The sequence below is a fragment of the Mytilus californianus genome, unplaced genomic scaffold (genome assembly GCF_021869535.1).
Source record: "Mytilus californianus isolate M0D057914Y unplaced genomic scaffold, xbMytCali1.0.p SCAF_6, whole genome shotgun sequence".
NCBI classification, from domain to species: Eukaryota; Metazoa; Mollusca; class Bivalvia; order Mytilida; family Mytilidae; genus Mytilus; species Mytilus californianus.
In genome coordinates this window covers 31,094,901-31,121,995 of record NW_026262712.1, presented here as the reverse complement: position 1 = coordinate 31,121,995, position 27,095 = coordinate 31,094,901, and the positions used below count along the sequence as shown (strand labels likewise).

General features: G+C 32.6%; 1 protein-coding gene across 1 annotated transcript; it reads right to left on the bottom strand.

Annotated features, from left to right (window-relative positions):
* Positions 1-384: 384 nt before the first annotated feature.
* Positions 385-26,384, bottom strand: LOC127704799 (scavenger receptor cysteine-rich type 1 protein M130-like). Its single transcript, XM_052209015.1, has 15 exons — positions 26,337-26,384; positions 24,842-24,963; positions 22,600-22,816; positions 19,095-19,245; positions 16,462-16,673; positions 15,483-15,636; positions 14,614-14,828; positions 13,447-13,597; positions 11,476-11,663; positions 9,534-9,675; positions 7,763-7,986; positions 4,621-4,762; positions 3,651-3,841; positions 2,475-2,634; positions 385-837 (listed from the first exon to the last, which is right to left on the bottom strand). Exons 2-15 carry the CDS (start codon positions 24,920-24,922, stop codon positions 615-617), a joined length of 2,451 nt encoding a protein of 816 aa, XP_052064975.1. The 5' UTR covers positions 24,923-24,963; positions 26,337-26,384; the 3' UTR covers positions 385-614.
* Between the last annotated feature and the right edge of the window lie 711 nt (positions 26,385-27,095).

Below are 27,095 nucleotides of genomic sequence, written 5' to 3'. Positions count from 1 at the left end.
ACCGAATTCCAAGGAAAATCAATTCGAAGAGTCTCTTATCAAATGGCAAAATCAAAGGCTTTAAACATCAAACGAATAATGGAAAACAACTGTCATATTCCTGACTACAGTGTAGGTACTGGCATTTCGTTTTGTAGAAAATGGTGGATGAACCCTGGTTGTATAGCTAGCTAAACCTCTCACTTGTATGACAGTCGCACAAAATTTCATTATATTGGCAACAATGTGTGAACAAAAGAAATATTAGGTAAAAATGTCAAAAATAGGGATTCAGCAGTCAACATTGTATTATAAACTCGGAGATGATGTTGAAACTATTTGAAGCTTTTTTTCAAATCTCAAAATATTCACACCTTTCAGAACATCCATTAAGAATGTTCACCAAATGTTGAAAGTGTCTGACAATGAAACGATTACATGATTTTTAGGGTATTGGTTCATTGGAGAGTATGATACACAACATTGTTTAATCATCTTGCTGTTTATTCAAAATAGTTTATAATGTTTGTGAAAATAATGTGGATAGAAAATATTATCAGAGACCTAACTGTACATTTCAGATCGATTTTCAAACTCTTTTCAAGCGTATCAAATTTGATAAGTATGTCAAATCTTTATATGCTGCATTGTACACCACCACGATATGTCTTATGCATTACTGCTTCATTGCAATCACCTGGTGCCCATGGGGAAAACCAATAATCCTTGAAACCAAGACGTCCATAGAAACAATCTCCGAGATGTGAAGCTCCTCTAGGACAATAAACTTGTTGTATGTTATTTGCCGTTGCTGGACTTTCTCGAGAATCAAAAGGTAAGTGTGTTGCGGTTCCATTGCTGAAAAAAAGAAAATTGTTTCATTTTAGATCTACTACATGTACTAAGCATGATTGTATTGACGGGAAAAGTGTACAAGTAAACTAGATTAGTTGCAGTATCTATTGAGCAGTACTCGGTCGCTTTGTGAACCTAAGAAGATATGTTCACGATATTACAAAGAAAAAAGTCACCTTCTGATAACTTTGCAGTGATTAAAGTGACTTTAAATTTTGAAAGAAATGCACATTTCATTGAAGATTTTATCACAATTAGCATGTGTCAAGATAATTCATAATTCCGTACAAAACAAGTTCAATAACGACAATTAAAAAAATGGAAAATCGCAAATATGTCGTAATTGCTAATGAAAGAAACCTGGCCCAGAATTTTGTACGATAGTCGCGCATTTCATTGACAAGAGACTCATCAGTGGCGAATATATGAAAACAGATGAAGGCCAAATAACAGTCATAGAACAATTAAAATAAATGTGTGTCTAATGCGGCTAAGGCTATCTATGACAGGGGTAGATGCATTGAATTGTCGATCCAAGACTCAAAGGAAAAAAAAGAACCGGGTAATCTGTTAAGTTAAAGAAATCAAAGTTCAAATCATACGTTTTATATTCATTTTATGATCTTTCATATATATTTTTGCAAACACTAGGACAACGCTATTGTTGGAGGACTTTGGTTTCTTGAACAACCTTCACCAATAGTTAATAGATATCCTGAGCCAGACATATTTTAGATTTGAATGCTGTTTTGTTTCTGATTTGAGCAAATAATTGTTTTGATTCAAGCGTAACTTATAGTCTTGATTATACAAAACGCGCTACAAGCAAACTAAATCGTAGAATTAGATATTTGATGAATGATCTTAGTTTCCGTTTGTCGTTTATTTATTTGATATATCTGTCAATGAGACAACTTAAAGATGTTAACAACTACAGGTCATCATACAACCTTTAACATGAAACAAACACATTCGGTTAAGCAAACTGCTAAAGAATGAATTGGGAACTCAAAATAATTCACGCGAGAAATCAAAAACATTTTATACGAAAACAATAAAAGACACAAAATTAATGCAGAAGCAATCCATGAAAAGCACTTGGTTACAAACTTCTGTTAACGAACAAGCACATAGAGAAAGTGACGTGTATAAGACAAATTAAAGATATCAAACGAATTTTCAAACTCATGTCAAAAAACGAAAAACGAATAAAAGACTAACCAATACAAACACCAACAAAATTTAGGGTTATCCTAGCTGCTAGGATAGGGTAAGCAGATCCTGCTCCACGTGTAGCGCCCATCGTATTTCCCATAAAGTACAAATTCGATGAGTTTCAATGGTCATTTCTCAGTCACAGTTGTTTCAAAAATTGGAACATATCCCTCGTCATCTGTGAAGTAGATATTTCATAAGGATTTATACCACGATCACCCTTTGGAGGGAGTGTTCATCTATCCCAAAGGCATAGGACGACAATAGGGTAATTAAAACACGTTCCAACAAATTATTCACAGGAATACTTTGAATGATATTCTGTGACACTTGAACAGTTAAGCAGGAATTTGACTAGAACATGCATATCCCATAATGTAACATTAAAAAGCTTTCAATTTTAAATACTTAATAATACTATCTACCTTTTATTTAACATGCGACAGACAGCCGTTGCAGTAACATCATCCCATAGAGAGTTGCCATGGAAATCAGACCATCGAGAAGAACAGATCTCCCATGTTTCTCCCTGTCGATGAACAATAACTTTTCCATCACTTTCTAAAGAAACTGTCATCTGGAGCTCTACAAAAAAAAATAATAATACTGAAAGAAAGAGGCGGAAAATACTCATAAGTCAAAAACGAACTAACAATGACAAGACAAAAAAAGAAAAACGACCAGACGACAGCCTATAAATCAAATCACTGAAAACTAAGACTAACACGAACCTAACGAAAAACCAGGGATGGTCAGGTGATCCGGAAGGGTACACAGGTCCTGTTACTCATGTAGGAAAAAATCTTTTATCGGTAGAATATATTCGAGAAAAATAGGACAAGATTGTGGATGGGACAATTGGAACATATCCGTCGTCACAAGTTCTTATCCCGTTTCGTCAGGATGACCCTGTTAAAGATGAATGTTGAATTGGCTTTGCAGGATTGAGACATATGGAACCCATCCAGTCCCAATGATGACGTTCAGTCTAACATTTCGTGTACGTGCAATGCCATTCTACCTCCATGCATTTAAGGATGTTTGCTACTCTGTTTCAAATTAACAAGCTTTTTAAAAGACTGTTATGAATTGATTGTATATTTATAACGGAACTGAAAAAGAAGAAAACAATATAGGTTTGTGTGCTTGTTTTTGAGATATAAGCCATTGAAAATTTAGCGGGAAATGTTAATCTCTAGATTTTTCATTAAATTAACATTGGCAGCATTTTCTTTCAAAAACTATGAAAAAATAACAAGGTTTTTATAAGATTTTCAAATAAGATTTTTAAAATTATATGTTATAAAAATTATAAAAAGAAAAGTAGGGCTTAATGAGCAAAATTTTTAATGTGTACTAGATGGATAAAACCAGAGGATTCCGAATATGTTACAAAAATTCAAAACAAGAGAAGCGAACATCCTTCAAGAAAACAGATTGCAAAACTCGTTTTGGGGTTATTATGTGGTCTGTTGCAATTCAAAATTCCAATCCTATCCAGTACACAATATTTTGTCGACGAAAACAAGCGAAAAAATGGTAACTCTAATGAGTTTAGCATAAATCTTTAAAACAAAACAAAAACAAAGAAACAAACATACCGGGATCGCTTTTTTCATAGCACTTAATAAACACTGACACTTGGCTTTCAAATGGTGAGAATGGCTGTGTTTCCATTGAATTGCATTGTCCCACATTCTGTTCTTTTCCATTGCATTTGAAAATTAACCAAAATGGACTATTTTCATGAACCATGTAAACAGAGTCTTTACTGTTTTCTTCTCTTCCATGTCTGTAATATACATTATATGTGTATGCAAATGGCTTTGAAGGATGCTAAAGAAACTATACCAATCAATTGGCAATAATGATTTACACTAACAAAAACTCATCATATTTCTTCATCATATCTCGCCCTGTGATTGGTGGGGTTCATATCACTCAATATTAGTAGCATGCAAAATATGAACACCATTTTTCGGTTTAAATATGTTAAACAGTGGCTAGCCGATCCAATTTACGTTTCTTTCTAAAACAAATATTTTAAAAAGTTGATGTCCCCCCTTTGCGCTTTTCCTTAAGAAAACTATTAGCCAAAAAAATTTAAAATAAAAATAATCCCAAACGTTATTTCATTCATCATATAATTTAATTTTGGATGTAACGCGTCTTCCGATTGGCTGACGTTGTTTTGTTTATCAGCTCATAGACAAAATTTTGTCATGTGATCGTGACGTCATCAACGTTTTTCCATGGTCTACTCCGGTTTCAAATGGAATTTAGAATTAGATTATAAGAAATGACTGTAATATTTTTTCTGTCTATTCGAAATAACATAAAAAATGTGGTGCAGACTTTAAAATAACCCGCTACGCGGCTTATTCAGTGTACACCACATTTTTGATGTTATTTCTTCATAGACAAAAAATATATTACAGTCATTCCTAAGATGCTCTACTGACAACTGTTTTGGGATATTTATTTAGCGAAGTTCGATTACTACATTAGTTCTTCAACTCTTATTTGCTTTGAAATGCACTTATTTACAATCTGTTTATATAACCTAAATACCTAAATCCAAGCTGCCTGCATACCACAGCTACATTTGTTGTTGGGAATTTATGAGAATGTACCGTTGTCCACGTGTTATCATATTTTACAAGAAGTTCACCTTCATTAGTCGAATTTCCTCCAAATAACTGCACTTCATACTCTTTAATAAAACACATTCAATGTCATCATGCTCAATAATCCACATTTATACTGATACACAGAAAAGAAAAAAAATTGTGACATTATATTTCTGTCTTGTATTATAAAGATTAAAAATAATGTGTTTTGAGAGGTACAGAAACATTTGCATTACACATGTTACATTGAATTTTCAAATTGTTGCAAATGTATTATACATGTAATCCATTAAGGCATGCTCGAGTTTCATGTATTATCAAAAGATCTTCGCAATAAGGCGAAGACAATTGGCTCTCTGGTTTTTTTCAGGGAATATAAAATCTCAGTTATCAAGAAACCAAATTGTTATCAACATTTTTTGCAGCGCTCCTATGCACAGACAACTCTCAATAGGTAATTCTTTTACAATTATAGACAGAGGTTCTTCCTAGAATATACCGTGTGTGACCCGCCAGGATTGGTGATTGGGTTGCATATGTCCCGCAATATTGCTTATTGTATACGAAAAGATTATATTTTCTAAACATAAGAAAGGGTAGCAGCCTACACACGTTCACGCTCATGGTTTGAAGCCAAACCAAATAATACAAAGTTGTGATTCGATATATTTCACCTAGCAACTACTATTCTCATGAATTTAAATCCACTGATATATGATATAATTGTTGTATTTTATAAATGTATTGTCCAGCCATTGATATACAGTATATCTTTCATTTTGGTGTCTGATTTTTAATCCCATGTGTTTTTTCTATCTTTGCGAAGTCGCATATGCCCAATGAAATTATTCTTGAAAACAAAATAGCATGTTTTTGATGAAATTCTAAGTATGTTCAGCTGTTTTTATTAAATGTGACCTATTCTCTGAACTGCTAAACATAGGCTCTACTCGTTTCTTCTAACAACAACATATTGAACGGTATAAATAAAGGCAACAGTAGTATACCACTGTTCGAAACTCATAAATCGATAGAGATAAAAACAAATCCGGGTTACAAACTAAAACTGAGGGAAACGCATCAAATATAAGAGAACAACGACACAACAAAAACACAACATTAAAATGTAACACACACAGAAACGAACTATAATATAACAATGGCCATTTTCCTGACTTGGTACAGGACATTTCAAGAACAAAATGGTGGGTTCAACCTGGTTTTGTGGCATGCCAAACCTCCCGCTTAAATGGCAACGTCAAACACAACACAAAACGACAACATCACATGACAGGACCACAATACAAAAAAATGGGAGAACATATAGGACAAAGAAACACACGAATAATAGCTAACAAAAGGTGCTAGGCTTAAAATTCAATACGCCAGACGTTCGTCTCGTCCACACAAGACCATCCAGTGACGCTCAGATGAAAACAGCTTGGAAGCCAAAACAAGTACAAAGCCGAAGAGCACATTCTACAAGTATATCTAACTGAATCACCAATAAACACACAAATGGACCATATTCTTATAATTCTTTAGTCTATGTTAAGCTGCTGTCAACCTAAAAGAGAGGCGGAAGATACCATGGGTTATTCAACATTGACCTATTGACTTTAATTAATAAAATACACCAAATATAATAGATATAGTGCTGAGAAAAAGCACAAAACATGAAATTAAGATAAATTCAGCAGTTAACTATTAAAATGTGGCTGAGATCAAGTAAACAATGTCAGACAGGCAAGTACAAACATAATTCATTATATACACCAAATATAGTTGACCTATTTTGCATAGTATCTGATATATTAGCCAAACCATTAAAACTTTAACAATTAGAATAAGGTCCAGGTAGACGAAACCTGTCAAACTCTGACGTGTACACCTCACAATCATGTCATGATCGAATAGCGTTGACCTAGTACTCATAATATCTGAGAAAAGACTAAATATTGCAATTGACCAATGGACCATAAAATAAACTGTCCATAGATACAAGGATTAAAATGTCGTACGCCGGACGCGCGTTTGGTCTACAAAAGACCAATCAATCAGTGCCTTTTGATTCAAGGAACGCAAAATAAAAGTACAAAGTTGAATAGTATTGGGGATCAAAATTACCGAAAAGTTTTGGCAATTGCGCTAAGGTAATCAGATCAAGAGAAGGATTAAGTCAACCCTGTCAGAGTGACATGTGCACCTTATTCATCTAACATTACACCTTACAATCATTTCATACACATAATAAACTTAACCTATTGAAAAAAGTATCCGAGAAAATGTACCACGAAACTTTAACTTTGATTACGGTTACATTCAATGCGGCTTAGTCACATGTAACCCTGCCTGACGGAAATGTAGATCTTTTATAGTCTATATACCAGCTATAGTTGACTCATAAATGACAAATTCACATGGCAAAAAATTATACATGACTCAATCTGTCAATGAACCATGAAAATCAAGGAGAATACACATTAATGATAGACAGAATATTCGTAACATACGCTAGTAAACCATTTTGAACTTAAATGGTCATTTTAATTTGAACTGTTCAGTCTGAAGAGCTACTGAAAAGTACTGAAATGACTGGAAGCAAAATATCTGATGATATAAAAAAGAAGATGTGGTATGATTGCCAATGAGACAACTCTCCACAAGAGACCAAATGACACAGAAATTAACAACTATAGGTAACCGTACGGAGTACTAATTAACAACAATAAAATATCTTAACAAGAGTTAACGTAGTGTCGGGCATTTCAAATGATGTTAAGATCAAAGGATCGTTTAAGACTGAAATAAGTTTACCTGTTATATTGCATATACTATATGAATCATCCAGGTATTCTACTATCTAAATTTATAAAGCCTTGTGCAAATCGTTAAAGACTTTCGTTGTAGGTGAGGCAATAAGGAGAAATTGTATGATTGAATATGAGACAACTATCTAGACCAAATGAGATTGGTGGTAAGCAAGTCTATATCACCGCATTGCCTGCAATCATGAACAAAACTTACATTAATTCTGTTATTATTTTCCCTTACGCATCGATAATAAGATATGCGTTGATTACCTGGAAAAGGAGTTGACCTACACTTGAGTCTTAAATCTCGCTTGTGGGAGTCGCAGATTATTCTATTATCTTTGTGACTCCATTTACGTTCTGAACACTGATCCAGGTGTACTGAATTCCATGGACATTCAATGTATTTTAATATGGTTGGTGCGACATTTGTCCTATGATAGTTTTGTGATTCTTTTCCATTATCAACATCATTGATTATATGTCCACCTTTACTGGTATAAAACAGAAAGCAATAAAATAAGAAAAATGAAATAATGAAAAATTAATTTTAAAAAAAACGTATAGAGATAGTATTGCTGTTATCAAATTTCATATTTTTATCATCTTTCGTGCATGTGTTAAATGCGGAATATGCTTCAGCGTAGTTTTATAAAGCTAAATTAAAGTTGATATTCGAACACTTTGCTGTTTTCATTGTATGCCTAGTTCTTACCACATAGCTCTCCGTGTATCTACGTATTTGGACTTTTTTGTTAAAGTTAATTTTAAGATACAGCTCCGACACAAGACACTTTTGTTATTTTTCTTCATATAAATGCAGTATGCTTTTTTCACATTACTTTTTTATGAAAAGAGAAATTATAATACAATTATTAGTTGTCAAATAATACATTGCTTTATTATTCATGTGTCATATTGTCTTCCTAATGTGCCATACATCGTAAAGAGTACCAAGTTGTATAGACGTTCGTATTTCGAACACAATAATCTTTAGTTTTCTCTGAATCTCCTTATTGTGTATACAGCTGTCTTATTACTATTTTGCTAAACATGCTGTCATTATATGGCTGTATTAACTATGAAAATTGTGTATTTCAATTAAAGATTGTACAAAAAATTAAACATTTGATTCATAATTAACAGTTTGAAATATATTTGATGTAAGAGTCAATTTGGCGGCAATTCGTACCTCGTCTTTGTGGATAAATAATTGAAGAATACAATATGATGTAATACAATGAATGGTTAGATACTAAATAATAAAAAATAATACCAGAAATTTGAATAATGAAATAACCAGTGTGTTATTCTAGAGTACAGAATTGACTTACAAACATATGTATTGTAATTTAAACAACATGCATAATACTCGAATATGTCTTTAAGAAAATAATCCATTACTGGATTTATAACCGTTACATAAAGGATCATTTATCTAAATCTAAATCCATAGATCTTTTTAATAAGTTGTCAAAAAGGTAGTTTACATCATGCTGTTTTCAAAAATATAATAAAAAGTATGGGTCACGGGGCTTTTTTCACCCCACAGGTTGTGCAAAATTGACAGATTTTGTATAGATTATGCATGGAAAACCAAAATTTTTGTGATAAAAAGAAAACTACACCATAGAATTATAAAATAAATATGAGAAGATTGTTCTAATAATGTGCTTTCAGATAAAAAAAATACTCGTTTTCTTGCTTCTAAATAAAATTGGTAAATTCACAACACATTTTATTATAAAGTTAATTTTTTGTGTTATCTCCCGTTATACCTGAGTTATCTTCCCTTATGTGACATAGTTGACAAAAAATGAAACAAACAAAATATTCTGTTTATTGTAAAATACAGCCATAAACATATACAAACACTTAATTTTTCTATATTTACATGAAAAGACTTAGCCATGAATTACATAATACTCTCGAAATTTGCACATTATTTTAAAGATCTACACCAATTGTTATCTGCTTTTTCCAAATCCGAGATGGAGGAAGACACCCGAGCTACCTAAATAGTCAATAATATTCTACTTACGTAAAACCTAACATTTGACAGAACACCGTTGCCTCAGAGGTACCCATGTAGGCCCCACAAACATAACCCCAGTAGCCGTCTTTAAAGTACTGAAGTATATCTCTCCTCCATCCTTCTTTTAGTCTAAACTTTACTTCTGGGACTAAATCAAATTTAAAACATTCATCACAATATATATTTCGTTGATATTCATGACTCTTGTATCAGGAAAATTGAAAGAAAATACACGTACTACTTACCACTTTTTAAGGTTAATGACTCTCATCGATGTCAACTGATTGGAGTGCAATCCTGTTTCAAATGAGATTCTTTTTTTTTTTTTGCCTTTCTCTTACAATTTGAGAGAGTATTAATTGCCAAACATATTTAAAACATCAACAATGTCAAATTTACTTTCAATGTTAATCTCAATTTCAAGATTAGTACATGTACATCTCAAAATCTCAACACTATAAACCTCTACAATAATGTACATCAAATTTACAATAAATGTTTTGTTGTTCGGTTTTTTTTTTTTTTTTTTTCTTTTAATTTTTTTTGTGAAATAAATACACACTGATATCAACGACAGAAAAACCAAAAATGATATCATCACCACAGAACTGATTGATGGATAAAACATATGTCGAAATCGGTTCATTGACATTTCAACAGTCCGTATGTTTTACAATTTGTTACATATTGTGCACCCCTACTAGCCGACTTGTAATAATTCAATAAAACCTTGACGAGGAAAACACGAAAAAAATTCCTGGCAAATCTGATCAATTTTCCTTTCAGATATATTGATGCTGTTCTGTCCTTAAATAATCCACATTGCATTTAGTAATAGACAACTTTCGAGTTCGTTGCATTTCCGTCAAAAACGTTGGTAATAGTGAACATCATTCGTGCGTTTAGGGGCGTCGTCACTTCCGTTCCTATGTTGAGCGATTGGTTAAAAAAAATATAATGCTATATTGCACGAATTATTCGGCAAATCAAAGTCATATAATTGATAATCAGCACTGCTATCATTAGGGAATTGTGATTAAGTACTTACGGAACAAATATTATTTCTAGTTTATCCTGCATAATGACGATCACAAAGACGCTTGATGAAATTTAATAGTGCAGGGACAGAGGCAATCCCTTCAATCTGGCAAATGACGTCACAAAGGCGCACAAAATTGATGAACTTTCCCGTTGAAGGACATAACTCGAAAGTGGTCTATTGCATTTCATATCCCAGTCACTTGGGATAAATACACTACCGAAGCTATAAAGTATATTCAATATACAATACTTTGCAGTTTTCTATGTTCACACGTTCTGTCTTTAAGAATGAACATTGAAATGTAGTGTACTTATATTTTCAAGAACTCGGCGGAAACATTACAACATTTATTAAAGTCTGTGATACTATATCATACACTTCAAACCAATTAAATGTCGGACCTTTAATTAAATTGCATATTGTTTTTTTGTTTTTTTTGAAATCGCATATTGTAATACAAATCAAAATGGGGAATGTAATCTCAATTTCTCTGAGATTAACAAAAAAAATACTGATTTTATTTTAAAGAAAATCAACTATAAATATTGTTTGCATTTTTTCAGACATCCCATTTACAGAACTTGATTTGAGAAAAACATAATTTCTAGAAACAAAAATATTAGTTTTGGCGGATATCACTTCCACTGTGAGTAAAGGTATTGATTTATACTGGTTTAACTGCCACGTATTTGTGCGTCCTTCAAATATGATCAATTCTATCATTATCGATACACTTGATAGAAAACATTCGCATTGCATACATTAACATACTTTAGAATGCGTATTAAATTATCTTGCTTGATTGTTTGTTCTTATTCTATATAAATATACTAAACAACTTGATAAAAGAGTTTTTCAATATTAAAAAAAAATGATTATATAAACTTGAGAAATAATTTTAAACACCTTCAACTGGTTCTGTCCTACATTTCACAACTGCTGGTCCCACACCAAAGGACACTCTTTTGTCTTCACTTGTCCAATCAAACTCACAATCCTTTAAATCGTTGGCAATTAAAGGACATTCGATGTAGTCTATCCATAGTGGTCCCAGTCCGGGAAGGTACTTATTATATATCGGCACTCCTCCATACCTAGATAATGGTTGATTTATCTAAAACTATTCTTGAAAAGCAAGCTCAGTTTTATACAGACGCGTGTCCCAAGTACCGATTTATGAGTGTTATTTATTTTTTTCCGACAGAGTACATTTGCCGCAAAATTGTTTCACATTTCGACTATATAATAAAATGATATTGATTTGACTGCATTGTTGAAAATTATCACACTTTACGACAGAATTATGTAACTGATATGCAAGATCTGCAATAGTAACTACTAATTTATAAACAGTAACGAATCGTTTTGTATTCAGATGTCTCAATAACCACTTTACGCTCGTGGATTTTCACACTAAACGGACGTCCTCAACAGGTGTATGTTTCTTACAACAAAATCTGCTCCATGAAAGATATGAGGAATAACGAACAAAATCAACTTAAATTGTTTGATCAATACGATGTCTTTCTGTGTCTTTCATTGTCGACATTTGTTTCGCAGCCGGTTATTATTTTTTTTTTAACGGAAAAAATGTCTGATCTGTATTGTAACCAATTATGTGGTATCCCATGTTTTGACTAAATGTGTGGTCACACTGAAGACGCAACTAGTTTCGCTTTTTTTTTTTTTTTTTTTGAGCTCATACAATTACGTCTGTGTCATGTGTATTTTCTTGGATTGCATTTTGGTTTTTTAAATTGATGGGATTTGAACGTCTGAAAACTGCTGTTGCTTATATCTAAATTTTTCAAAATTAAACCAATAAGGAGCAAAATCAAATCATAAATCGCTTTCAACACCCCAAATCCTGGTACAAGGAAATGCATGCTTAGGTTCAGGACATTTTAATAATATAGATAAAGAATCAAGAACATTAAGGTTTTCTTCTTTCTGAGTATCAGAATTTAATTTAGTATTTTGTTTCATATATTTCTTGCAAATGACTTCAGATGTCAATTTTATATAAGAACAAATGATAATTATCGAATTATTAATATTCATTCACTATACCGCTTTACATCCCTCTGAGTTCAAAGTGCAAGGGTATTTTTCATTAGGTTTACTCAAAACTTCTGGCAGTTTTGAGTACAAATGTATGGAATGAAAAATGAATGGGCGAAAGATTCGGAAGATTTTAAAACGATACATTAAGAAACTAAAGAAACAAAGGTGGGAATTCCCTAAGTCAAAATTGACCTCAAACCAATTGGGCTATTTTCTGTGTCCTTATTGTCAATATATATGTTCACATGTTGTTCTCATACATCCTTGGCGTACAAATATTCGGCTTTGAGCGTTCTTGCTGAAGGTATATCCAGAAAATCTCTTCAGACACACGAAATTGTTTCCCCATTATTTTCAATTTTATGTGCATATCCTTGTTTCAATATTTTACGTATTGCACATCCACTTTCACCAAGCTTTAGATTTCCTGACATTCGGACGAGAACAATACATCTGATGTCAACGTTAATATATAATTGTCTTTTTTTTCTCTAGTACTTTATTGATATAATATTGCGTATAAACCAATATATACTCTTTTGTGAGACCGCTGACTGCATACTCACAGTAATTTGGTCGACAAACTAAACACCAATAGCGAAAAGCAGTACGGACAATTTATTTTTTAGAGAATTTGCAATTTTTATTTCACAGAAGCTTGGATTTGTTCATAATTTGCCAAATATAAAAGAACTAGTTCAGAGTATTCACAATAAAAAGCAATGTCACATAGCTTCCAAACATTCTTATAAAATGCAAATTCAAATTAGTTGCTTTAATTTAGTACCAGTATACCATTAAACAAATACTTACTGATACCCGATCATTTTGCACAACACGTTTGCTCCCGGGTAATCAAACCAGCGATCATTGATGATTCCCCAAATATTGTTATGCAAAATTTCAACTCGTCCTTCGTGTTCTATGTTTAACCCTGCTAGTCGTATTTGCACTCCGGAATCATCTTGAATGGAATATGATAGAAGGTATGAAGTGATAAGTGCTCTGATTTGCTTTTTGAGTGATAAGGCGACCCAAAACGATGTCCTAACTCATAATTGAAATTAATTAGATCATTAAAACATTATAAAAGAACAAATCTTTTTATAGTTCTTGTTGTACATGTTGTATAAACTTTTTTTTTTTAATAATGAATTTGACTAATTAAAATGACACTGTATAGTAAGTCAGAGCCCTTATGCATAAAGCTACTTAAGTTAAGATTTGTTTGAACGGACGGATTTTTCTACATATACTACGATAAATTAGTACTACTATCAGTAGCTTAACTGAAGTGGTTTTATGCATATCAATTCTGATGTTTTTCTCATTTCAAAAGTATCCATACTCATATACATATATCATATTATTTTTTATCAATTTTCAAATATTTTAATTAAAAATCTATTTTGTGTTTATGTATCTTACTTCGGTAAATGACAACTTTAACAATGTTCAATGAATTCAGCTTTCTGTTAAGAGAAGAATTCGACCAGGTTTTAGTCCTTGTCAATGCAAAAGTACTCAGTTATTAGCCGTCTATTCATAAATGTTGTTGATTTTTGTTGATTAGTTAGTTTATATTGTGAAATTTCTGCTAGGGAACTAATTCCTTTTAACTATTCCAATGATTTAAATCAAAGAAAAAATGTTCCTTCCTTACCTTGCTGACCTGCAAAAAATACGTAGGGACATCTCCACGAAAATAAACAACTTTCATTGGTATTTGAATGATGATCGATCTCTGACCGTGACGGTTTAAGGATTGACACATTGCACATACATCTCATAATTGTTAAATGGTATGTTGCCATCTAGATATCTTATAGTTATGTTTTAAATTGTAAACCGTATAGAATGTATAAAGTGTTGTTTTCATTTGTTTAACTTATATTGGCGTTTCTTAGATGTATACAACCCTTTTCCTTTCAACTATTTATGTTCGTTGTTAACTGTTTTGCAAGTTTGTTTTCCACTTACTAATTTCTGCATATGTCCAACATCTTATAGACAAAATGTTCCACCTATCCCATCCAAACGACGAACGTTCTGTCCACTCCATATCACTACACTCATTTAAATGCGATGCGTTTTCGGGACATGAAAAGTTTTGCAAAATTTCGTTTGTAATGTCAAGACGACCAAATTGAGTACTTTGAAGAACATCTAATGTTTTATAACTCTGACCACCATACCTTGAACAAGAATAATTGAAGGATTAGCAAAACATATGTTTTAAAAACATTAATTGTAGATGTATGTACTGTTTGTATATATATGTTGCAAAGTGACCATTTGTCATTTTTTATCACGTCATTCAGTTACAAAATCGTAATGTAACATTGTTTGTGTATTCGACGCTCCATTGCGAATCAATTCCAGAACGTATGTTAACAGCGTGTTTTATGCACAATGCAGCCGTATAGTTCAACCCTTATAACACGAGCCTAAGCGACGAATGACAAATTCAGTATCAGGTTACATGTAACATAGTTGCGAGAAGATTAGCAAAATATATGAGTTAAAACTGAGAAATCTGAGGAATAATATTCAGGAAATTAAGCATCTTGTCAAATTATCAATAAAACCTTAAATACTGTGAGGTTTGTGTTGCTGATTCTTTTTTTTCTAGACTTATTCGCCTATCCGATTGATTTTTTTATTGACCGTTGTGATGTCTGTCAATTTCTCTTCGAATAATGCATTGTCCCTTTGTTATCAACCGTATCTTTCTGTGAGGTAATCAGCAGATATGTGGTGTAGTAAAATTGTGTACAGAAAATGCTCTTGTTATAAGAAATGATGACCATATTATTTTGTTCATAGCAAAATAAATTACGTTTACATACTCAAAACCAAGTGTTTTGCAAAAAACATTGACTTCGGACTGTTCGATTCCTAAAACAAATCCCCAGTGGTCATTTAGGAACACTTCTACAACACCTTCTCTTAAATTCTGGATATCCTTTCCTGGTATCATCAAACGAATGGGTACATCTGGAACTGAAATAATTAGATATAGATAAAGTTAAAATAAAATTAACTGGTGATCCTTTTTGTACAGTTTGAAAAACAGAGAACGAGTCTATAGAACATCTCTTTTGGAATTGCAATACTGCACAATATTTTCTACAGGATATTGATAAACATATATCTCCCAATGATTAAATCAAACTGTCTTTTTGAAGAATTATCCAAAATATCCCGCAACAACCGATAAAACAGGATCTTTCTTTATATTAAACAAGATATGTATAATTGTAGATGCTTGAAAAAGAATATCTTACTGTAAGCAATTAAAATAAAGCTGAAAGATATGTACAAATTAGAGATTATGATAGCTGTAAAAAAAATTAAAAAAATTACTGAATTTGACAATATATGAAAAACATTTTAAAAACCTGTTATTCAATACATGCTAATAACTTTATATGAACAATAATTTAATTTAGAGAATGTATTATTTTCATGTTATGCTCTTGGCATGGGTTACTAGCTGTTACGAAAGAAATCGTTAATATGTTGCATTTAACACTGTTTAAGATAGAGATGTAACTGGATAATTCCTTTTAATTTATCTCTTTTTGTTTTATTCTTCTTCATTTTCCACTCCTATTCTATCATGCGATTAACATTATAAAAATAGAAATAAAAGTAACATATATTTTTAGATAAGTTTACATTGGTAATAAATCTTGAAAGTGCAATATTCCCCAAAAAATTTACAATCTTTTACAGCTGAGTGTTTTTAGTTTACGTTTATTTACAAAACAATTGCTTGGACTGGAATACATACTTTTTGATACTCCTCAACATATTGTAACTTACTTTTCACAGGTTCAAGCCTACAAGTTACTCCAACCACATGTGCCAGAAAACATTTAGATGGTTTCTTCAGCTTACATTGGCCAATATCTGTAACATTTAGTAAACAACTAATTCCACCTATACACATTGGATTTTTATTTTTCTTGTGCCTCCAATAATTTAAACGAAATATACCTATCTCTTCATATGTTATTCGTGGTACACCTCCATATCTGCAAGAGAAAGACGTGTGTCAGCTTTTATACTTTTTATATAATATTATGCAGCAAACATGCATTTCACGCTGAGTATAATAAGGAAAAATCTATTGCAAGGAATATATCTAACATCACAGCTTATCCGTGCGTATAAATGTTCACACATACATTTCACTAAAAAGGAAGCACAAAAGTAGCATATATGTCTGATAATTTCATTTTGTTAGCCCTAGCTGGCTACTGGGTCCTTGTTGTATTAACGCTTCATTAGCTTACCGATATCCAATCGAATAAGAAGAGAAAAAACAAAGTAACGAATAGAAATATAGAGAAAAGGGAGCAAGACTGTATACGTCGACATGGTAAACGTCTCCTGTTTTGCTTGCACCACCAGCCATGTAAATTTACATTTAATAAATAAAAAGATAAAATGTGTATCTATCATAGCATTTTCTACTTAATATAGATTTAATACATTAAAACCAAAATGTAACTAAATCTACAATATGAGTATATTCACATGCAAGGGTCCAACAAATAACTACTTTGTAGATACTCATAGAAAAATAAATTTCTATTTTGAACTTCTTTGAAATAAAAAGGAAAATACTTAAGTACATACACACTGATAAGTTATGACTAAATCTACAATATGAGTATATTCACATTCAAGGGTCCCACAAATAACTACTTTGTAGATACTCATAGAAAAATAAATTTCTATTTTGAACTTCTTTGAAATAAAAAGGAAAATACTTAAAGTACATACACACTGATAAGTTATGAGGAAACTGGAAGTACCGTGGCAGAAAAACGAAAAAATATGAAAAAGCTAACAGGAGTGTATACAAAAAACTACTTACAAAACTAAAGACTGAGAAACACAAACTCCCACCAACCCCATGCCCCCTTAAAAAAAAACACAAGAAAATGGGATGATCTCAGGCTCTCAATGAAGAGTAAGAAAATCCTGCTCAACAAGTGGCACCGCAGTGTTGATCATAATTCGTTTATAAGTCATTCTGTAATGCCGCATTAGAGGGAAAGAGGACCGGATTGTGGTTACAACCATTGGAACATGGCCATGGTTATCTGTGACACAGATATTTCATTACAGTTTACCTATTCGTGATTATGACTGTAAAACTTTCGTAGGCATCGCAGTTAGAATGATTCTCTGTTTTTATCGTTACATTAAAATCATCAGAAGCGTAATCGCATTGGCTAGATTATTTATTCGACGTCAAGTTTGATCTTGAAACGTCACACGTTTAGAAAAATAAAGAGATCGGGCACCTTTTTTTTATTAAACAAATGTATTCGAAAAAAATGAACAAATTTGAATAAGGGGCAGAGATGGCAAATGTTTAGAAAACTTTGAATCATGTACTACAGACTACAAGTTGCACTTGCAATTTCTTTCTCTCATTTTTTTTTTTATCAAAAACATATTATAGTGACTCGGATGTCTCACTGATTTAGTGGAATCTACACCACTTATTTTCAGTATAACAAATTTTACTTCTTTAATCTCTTTTTTATAAGTTTACGTAACACGTCATCAGAATAACGTATATTTCATTCACGAAACTTTGAGATCATAAAAAAAAGTAATTCAGAAAAGAGAGTCGAAGGATATTGAAGAGATATTCACTCATCAGTCGAAAACAAACTGACAATGCTATGAAAAACAACAGTACACGAACCCCACAGGAAAGGATACATTTATATATATCGACAACAACTTTACTTTTTTAAAAAGTGTAGTTCTTAGAGGTATGCCAGACTTTCAAAGTTGAATGTCTTACCTTCATTTTTGAATGACGCCCTTAACCGTGGTAACCAGATGGATGGTGCGGATGCAACAGAAATTGTAATTGTGTATGATATAAACATAAGGTCAAATAAGTCCTGCATGTGAAAGCTTCGATAGAAAAATGAACCCTTATTTCAAATTCCTATATTTTTTAAATAGATAAATAGGCCACTTTACCGTAAAACGGCATTACCATAACCGCGGGATTTCAACTTTATCACTTGGAGCTACTGGTTTAAACGCTTTTCTATGAGAAGCAACACTCTATCATGGATGTCATTATAGCAAGTTGAAGCTCTGGAAAATCGAATAAACTGGGAGGTAAAAACTCAATATGCAGATATTGCTGGGATGTTGCTCAATAGAAACAAAAAGTTTAAAAGCTAAAACCATCTCCTCTGTTGTTAAGTAATGTTTTCGACCAACCCCCTTTGTCAATGTCTAGATGTAAATCAAGATCATAGACATTCCTAATTGTATCTGTGGTATTTTTTATTCCCAGTTAATCACAGTCACCAAACTGTTTTTTTTTTTTTTATTGAGAGGAAATCATCTATATAAATGAACAGGATATTGAATGAAGACATTAGGGATATAGATTGTAATAATTGTATACATACGGATATCCAAGAGACCGACACGCCATAGATGCCTTAACTGTACTGAAATCATAGTAATAAAAATAAGTCCATTTGTTCTTATGGCGAATTTGAACGATTCCTTCACCTTCCTGTGTATACGACTCTAGTCTAATCGGAGTCAATAGATATTCTGAAATAGATATGACTGATATTGAGTCACATGTTAGTGGTTGTCCTGGATAGGCATCTTTCTCTAATTTTTCGTCTATTTATACCTTTCTGCACCCATTGTATAAAAAAAATTTAATCAAAGTGTGGTTCGTTTGATCTCAGTTCATCATTGGTTAAAATCCGATTATGACGTCGAATTTTCTTGCTTTCCTATTGTGACGGCATGAAAAAAGGTAATCATGTCTGATGACGTCACATAGAAAGAACACATTTTTTTGCAGATCATTCGAAAAGAAGGAATAACTTTGCCAGCATATTGTTAGAAAATCATTAGAGAAACAGATTCCACCACCAAATCTCGTGTAATACGATATTTATCCACTCTCAACAGTTAAATTTTAAATATTTAAAACGCTCGGCGAGCCTCGCGTTTTAAATTTGAAATTTTAACTGTCTCGAGTGGATAAATATCGTATCACACTCGATGCAGTGGTAGAATCTATATCTATATATGTGTTGCAACGGGCTGTGTTGGGTACATATACAAATTGATCTACTGTTTTACCTGTTTTTAAAGGTGAAACTGATCTAATTGGGAAAATCAGACAAGCGAAATCACAATATGCATTATTACTCAAAAGAAATTAAATTTTGAACGTTTGACCGGCAGAGTGACTTGAGGCTGTAATTCAGTCACTGTAGAAATCTGGCTAGTAATCGGCAAAATCGATTAATTTTAAATAAATTAGAATCACAAATAATGTGGATTTACTATAATACGTTGGATACCAATTTTCGTGGATTTCGTTGGTACAGGTGAGATACGAAATTAAATGTTCAACTAATAACAAATGTTCTAAAGCCTTGTAAGCCTACTCCGGCTAACCACGAAATTAAATACCCACGAACATGTAAGATTTCCTTAATCCACGAAAATTTGTACCAACGAAAATAAATGAATGTACAGTATAACAAAAGAAGGGCGAAAGATACCAGAGGAACATTCAAACTCAGAAATCGAAAATAAACTGACAACGCCATGGCTAAAAAAGAAAAAGGACAAACAGACAAACAATCAACACAAAACACAACATAGAAAACTAAACACTAAACAACACGAACCCCTAAAAAAGTATCATTAAATATAAAAAGAAGAAGTGTTATGATTGCCAATGAGACAACTCTCCACAATAGACCAAATGACACTAAGTATGTGTGATCACTAGAATTCTCTATTAAGGCATTACCTATCCATCTTTAGCGATCGGTATCGGTTTATTCTTGGAATTATAAAATTTCGTGATTTGAAAAATACAATTCATTAAAAATCTTAATTAATTTATGTTTTTTTGTCTTTATTCAATGGAAAGAATCTTATCTTGGGAGAAATTCTAATAAAAAAATTGGAAAAAAACAAGTCCCCAACAAACGTTTAATGATCAAGGCCTGAAAAGAATTACGATGGACAAATTATGAATATCTGAAACCAGAAAAAATGAATTCATGTTCACATCGGGACTACTTATGCTAGTACTCGATTCTCCTTTCACAATTTTTGCTGTCATGGTATGCGAGTCGACACAATTATGAAAAAAAAATATGACGACAATACCGAACTCCAAGGTAAATTCAAAAAGTGGAAGTCGATAAAAACGAACAAAATCAAACGTTAACAACGGATCGAGTGAAAACAACTGTCATATTCTTGACTTGATACGGGCATTTTCCGAAGATAATGGTTGGAGCATGTCTGTTTTGTTTATTTTGCGTACATTCGTGGTAATTGACTTTATGAAAAAGAACTGAAATATGTTCACATATATAAACCCTATAAATATTTTCCTTCGATTAGGAATCCATTTGTTTTCTCTTATCATGTAAGCATGTAGATTTTCGATTGAGGAAACTATTAGAAGATGTTTCTTACAAAGGAAGAAAAGGGAGACTACAGACAAATGAAAAATAAGTGACATAGTAAACAGACAAAACTATTGACAAAAGAACATGGACGAAATGAAAAATATTACGTCACCACAAACATGAAAAAATACACAGAAATATACTGTTGAACCATTTCCAACTATCCGGGTGCGAGATTTTCTCGCTGCATAGATGACCCATTGGTGGCCTTCGGCTATTATTTGCTCTTTAGTCGGGTTGTTGTCTCTTTGACATATTCCCCATTTCCATTCTCAATTTTATTTTTCCACATAGACGCTATCCAGGAAGATGTTAGTTTCATAAATTGATTAGTAATACTGCTTGAAGCCTTTTGTGACGATTACCTTGGTCCAATGTAACACAGATATTCATTGTGGCCATGGTCAGCCAAGTCATGACCATGTTCATTCGCCTTTAATAATCATGACTTTAATCTAAAAACTCGTTATGTAATAGCTTGTATGTAAGCAGTTTCCCGAAAAAGTGAATCCTAAACGGCAATGGGAGCCAAAAATATAGTAACAACTATTTATTCAATTTGCGAATGTTGTCGAAATGTTGTCATTGTTTTAAATTAGCAAAAACCACAAAACAATAGTTGTAGTTTTTTTTTTTTTTTTTGGCAAAACTACCTTTGATTAGACCATCATGCCAAAATTGATAACTGTCACATGCAAGTTAATATAATATGAAGCCTACCTAACTGTATATGTTATACATGTTTTCGTTATCTATAGCTCAATTGAATTGATTCGGTGTTCGTAGTCCATACACTTAGAATCATTCAGCCAGAAAAATCCTCTACGTCTATAATGCGAAACGTGAAGTAAACACCAAATGATACAAGCTCTTTCTCCTTTTAAGTGGCAATTGAACGAAATGTGTCTCATGATACACAAGAGCTGAGTAAAGTAGACACTGACTGCCTGCTTTGATAAGTAGATTTGTTACTACATGTAGTCTACGAATCAGTGATAAAGAAAACCTATGTTTTTTACTTTCAATTTTTAAGAGTAGAAGTAATGTTCATTTTGTAAGCATTTACAATTTTCTTTTTTTATAAGCGTGATTCACTGTCTTATTTACTCTTCCAGGATTTTTACATTTCCTTCAGTTTATTCATTATTTCATTGCATATGATATTAAAATGCTTGATTTGTTTTTGTTGATGAGCCATAATACTTTTTGATTTTGCAAATTTGAGAATTGTTATTGGAACAATTAACACAATATATATGATTGTGATAAGACTACACAACGCTACAATTACAAGTCCAATGGCGGGTATATCACCTCCTTTTTATGAATAGATATCTATGATTTATCCGTTTTGATCGATTGAAAAAATACATTGCACTTTTAGTGATATTAAAAAGTGCTCGTTGTATATACCATTGATCAGCCACTATATTAATTATGTTATTAAGTTTACCTTGAACATGAACTCTAAATTGTCTTTCTATGACAGTGGACCATCTAACATTGACACGGCACTTTATAATTCCAGAGTCCGATGCTTGCGTATTTCGTATTACAAGTTTACTGCCGTATCGTAGTCCTGATCGTTTTGTGAAGTAGATAGAATACCGTCCATCATCATTGCCATTTATTTTGATGTGTGCAGATGTTGAATTATCTATCCTCACCCACTTACCACCGACAATATAAAGATTAAACAGATTAACAACAGATTTACATGTCATTGCCAGTCAAACAATCTCTTAACGCATACCACATCCTCTTAAAACTTCATTGCCAGTTTAACAAACAATAAATGCATACCAAATCCTCTCAAAAATGTATTACCAGACAAATAATCGCTCAACGCATACCACATCCTCTCAACACTTCATTGCCAGTCAACTAATCTCTCAACGCAACGCGTACTGCATCTTATCATGTTATGCCATTCAAATAATCTCTCAACGCATACCACATCCTCTTAACACTTCATTGCCAGTCAAATAATCTCTCAACGCATACCACATTCTTATCATGTTATGCCAGTCAGATAATCTCTCAACGTATACCACATCCTCTTAAAACTTCATTGCCAGTTTAACAAACAATAAATGCATACCAAATCCTCTCAACAATGTATTACCAGCCAAATAATCGCTCAACGCATACCACACCCTCTCAACACTTCATTGCCAGTCAACTAATCTCTCAACGCAACGCGTACTGCATCTTATCATGTTATGCCATTCAAATAATCTCTCAACGCATACCACATCCTCTCAACACTTCATTGCAAGTCAAACAATCTCTCAACTCATACCACATGTACCATGTCATCTCAACACTGTTTTGCCAGTCAAAGAATACCCAACGTATATCTCAACCTTTCAACATTTTATTTTAGATTGGTTTGCTGACTATAATAATATTATATTAATACATTCCGATTTACTGTTACATGTATATCGATTATGTTACAAAATGTATATATATTGAATAATTTATAAAAATATCTTCTTTTTTATTTGATTTTTAGAAGTCAGGCTTTTACAATACCTTTACATCAACACATAAAAAATACATAAATATCTTTTAATGATCGGGGAAGGTGTTATTGCTAACTCACGGACAACAATTAAAACTATACTTCAATTTTTCAATTCCAAATATATTATGGGGGCGGGATCAATGTACCATTATTTATACACCCGACCTCACTGGTTACCGGTTCTTTGGGTACACCAAACCAGTTACTTCATATCTGAGAAACAGGCAATATATGCCCTTAATTTTATAATTCATTCATACATTTTTGCATTATCCAAAATTATCAGTCAAAATGTGTTCTACCAGGATCACCAGTCCTTCACCTTTCACTTGATACCTTAATTACTAAATAATATTCTACATAGTTTGATATGTACACCTATGCATAGGAACTATTTTGTTTTATATATGTACTTCTTACCAGTATGTTCTTTTTTTATCGGGCCCTATCTTGTGGTGTTACATCGTACAAAGTCTATTCGAATCATTTTGAAAAGAATTGCAAAGAATTCCGTTCAAACCGGTGTTAGGGCCCGTCTCAAACTTGCAGTGAAGTGAGAGTTTTTTTTTGTTTTTTGGTTTTGTTTTTGCTCCGTGTAGAAGGCCTGACTGTGACATTGAGACGAAGAACAGCAATAAAAACGCAGTTCCTTTGCTTTTTGTGTGTTTTTTGCTGTGCATGTACTGATTTTGTGTCGTGGATGGATATATGCTTTGTTTTTATATTATACTGTATATAAGAAATCAGGTACATGTAATTATTAAACATGTTAAATACTAGTAATGTCGATCGTCTATGCACATGAGGGACTTTCAAAGAAGTCATAAGAATAAGTCTTCGCCTATCAAAGTTCTATGTAGACCTATGATTTACGAGGTTTGTAGAGGCATATTTAACCATGGTGTGAGCTAAATCTATAGTGGAACTATAATTGTAGCTGATCCAATATGACCTTGTCCAAGTGATTTACATGCGTTCACATTAATTTATAGTATTGTTAAAATGTATCAAGTATCTAAAGGTTGTTACAATTTATTTTCTATTCGAATATTGTTTACCTTACTTTCCATCGGATCAAATGATGCTGTTCTAGTACTTTCTTATCTAATTGGGTTTGTTGTCAGGTGATTCTTGTATTTTCAAACGAATTATTAAAAATACATACCTCGAAATTAGGTTCTGCATCACTGCGTACTTTACATCTAAGGACGACTTTATTATTTTCTCCTATTCCAAAATTACTCATAGAAGGCCATATGAACTCTAATCCCGTTACATTTGTGTCATCTAAATTAAAACACCGTTGTATACCACCTTGATTTTTGTTATTAGTTGTTATTGGCTTTGAACTAGCTATCAGTAACTGTGAGTAATCTTAGATCTGTACTTAGTGGTTTTTTTTTTTTTTTGTTGGGGATGAGGGATGGATATATACCCTACCACGTACTATCTGTGTTTTTCTTTGTATCGATCTGATGAATTAAGCCTTTTTCCACTGATTTGTATAGATTGTTCTTATGTTGTGCTGTTGCACCACTTTCCCAGATTAGGGGAGGGTTGAGCGCTCACAAACATGTTTAACGTCGCCACATTCTTTGTGTGCCTTTCCAAAGTCAGGAGCCCGTAGTTCAGTGGTTGTCGTCGATTCATATCTGTCATATTTGTTTTTCGTAAATTGTTTTGTTATAAATTAGGCCGTTAGTTTTTTTCAATTGAATGTTTTCATATTTTTCATGTCGGGGCCTTTTATAGCTGACTATACGGTATGGGTTTTTCTCAATGTTGAAGACCGTACGGTTGCCTGTAATTGCTTACATCCACTTCATTTGAACTTTGGTGGATAGTTGTCTCATTGGCGATCACACTACATCTCCTTATTTTTATATTGAAGTGTGTCAATGCTCCAAAGCGAAAAAAAAACAATCTGCTCATTCATATTTACAGATAAATCATAAAAAATATCGCAAGTTTATAAAATACTCTTGTCGATAGTGAGCCAGATGACTTACACCATATAGGTATAACGTGCATGTATTGAGGAGACCAATTGTTAGATTATTCTAACTACTAATTTGGAAATGCTGTCAACTTTGCCTTCCATTAATTACCGTGTACGTCCACTTTTTCTTGATTTAAACTCAGTATTAACCAGTACGGCTATGCTATACAATTATTTAGTGAATAGTTCTTTTCGCTTGCTTTCAATATTTAACAACCATCCAAACTGGGTAGTTTCTTAAACCGATGTTGATTAATAAACTGTGGTTTCATCATTTCGTCCTATTGTCTAGTTCTGTCATCGATAACACATAGTCATAGCTGTGGTTCAAGACGCAAACACATGGCGAAATATTGTCAGGTGACAGAAACTGCTCATATCAGCGGTTGTGTGGAAATTATTTGTATGGTTGAGATTGCCGTAATTTCTTTTATACTACTTTAGTCTCGTGGTCATTGAATGTTTTGTATCCGGCATAAATTCCTACATACAATTCGTTCGTGTCTGATAATAATGCGGAGTCATAGGTTCTTTCAACGTCTTATATACTCTGCAGTTGTTTGTTTTTTTTTTTTTGTAGATGTAGGCAATCTAGAAATTAAACATGAAGGCCTATAATAACAATTAAGTTAACAAAAAGCTTAAATGTCGCTATACTTACAATGTCGTTCAGGAAGCCTATATACATCATAAGAGTTAGATTGGCACAAATAGTTACATAATAATTGAATTAATATCCATTGTACCATGTAGCACATAATGCACTCCGGATAGATATAGTTATTTATAACCACTTTATCAACTCTGTGTTAAAACAAACACTTTTTTCATAATGCTCACATGTAATATTGAGTAATTACCATATATGATCGACATTAACATTATTACATTTAAATTGTTATTGAAATATTCAATAGGCAATTTCAAAAATGGCTAAATTTACAAGTTAGTTTCTACATGGACTTGGATAAGGTCAAATTTAATAATCCTGTCATACTTCCTAAAACGTGATCATAATTGTTTATATTGACATTTATTTCATTCTCGTCTGCTCGTTATCACAATATTTTGAATCCTTTTGTTTCAGGGATAAGATCATACAACTTTTGAGTACGATTATCGTACTCAGATTCAGAAATAAGCGAAATAAATGTCTAAACTTGGTGTGTTAAGCACAAAGTGTATACTCCGAGTACTGTGTTAAAATTAATTATTGAAAGACCTAGTTGCACTTGTGTTCATTAGACAGACAATTTTACATACGAATTATCCCAACGCTCCCCAACGCCCCCCCCCCTAACCTGGGACAGTGCTGTAACAGTACAACAAAAGAACGAACTATAAAAATCAGTTGAAAGAGGCTTAACTCATCAGATGGATAAAAATACAAATCACAGTTATGTGTTATTGTAAATAGACT

Coding starts and splice junctions, on each gene's coding strand:
- LOC127704799 (XM_052209015.1), bottom strand. CDS start 24,922: ATGAGTAATTTTGGAATAGGAGAAAATAATAAAGTCGTCCTTAGATGT. Junction 16,674..19,094: donor TGTCGGTCTCTTGGATATCC/GTATGTATACAA, acceptor TTTCTCTTGCAG/ATATGGAGGTGTACCACGAA. Junction 13,598..14,613: donor TTGGACATATGCAGAAATTA/GTAAGTGGAAAA, acceptor ATTCCATTCAAG/ATGATTCCGGAGTGCAAATA.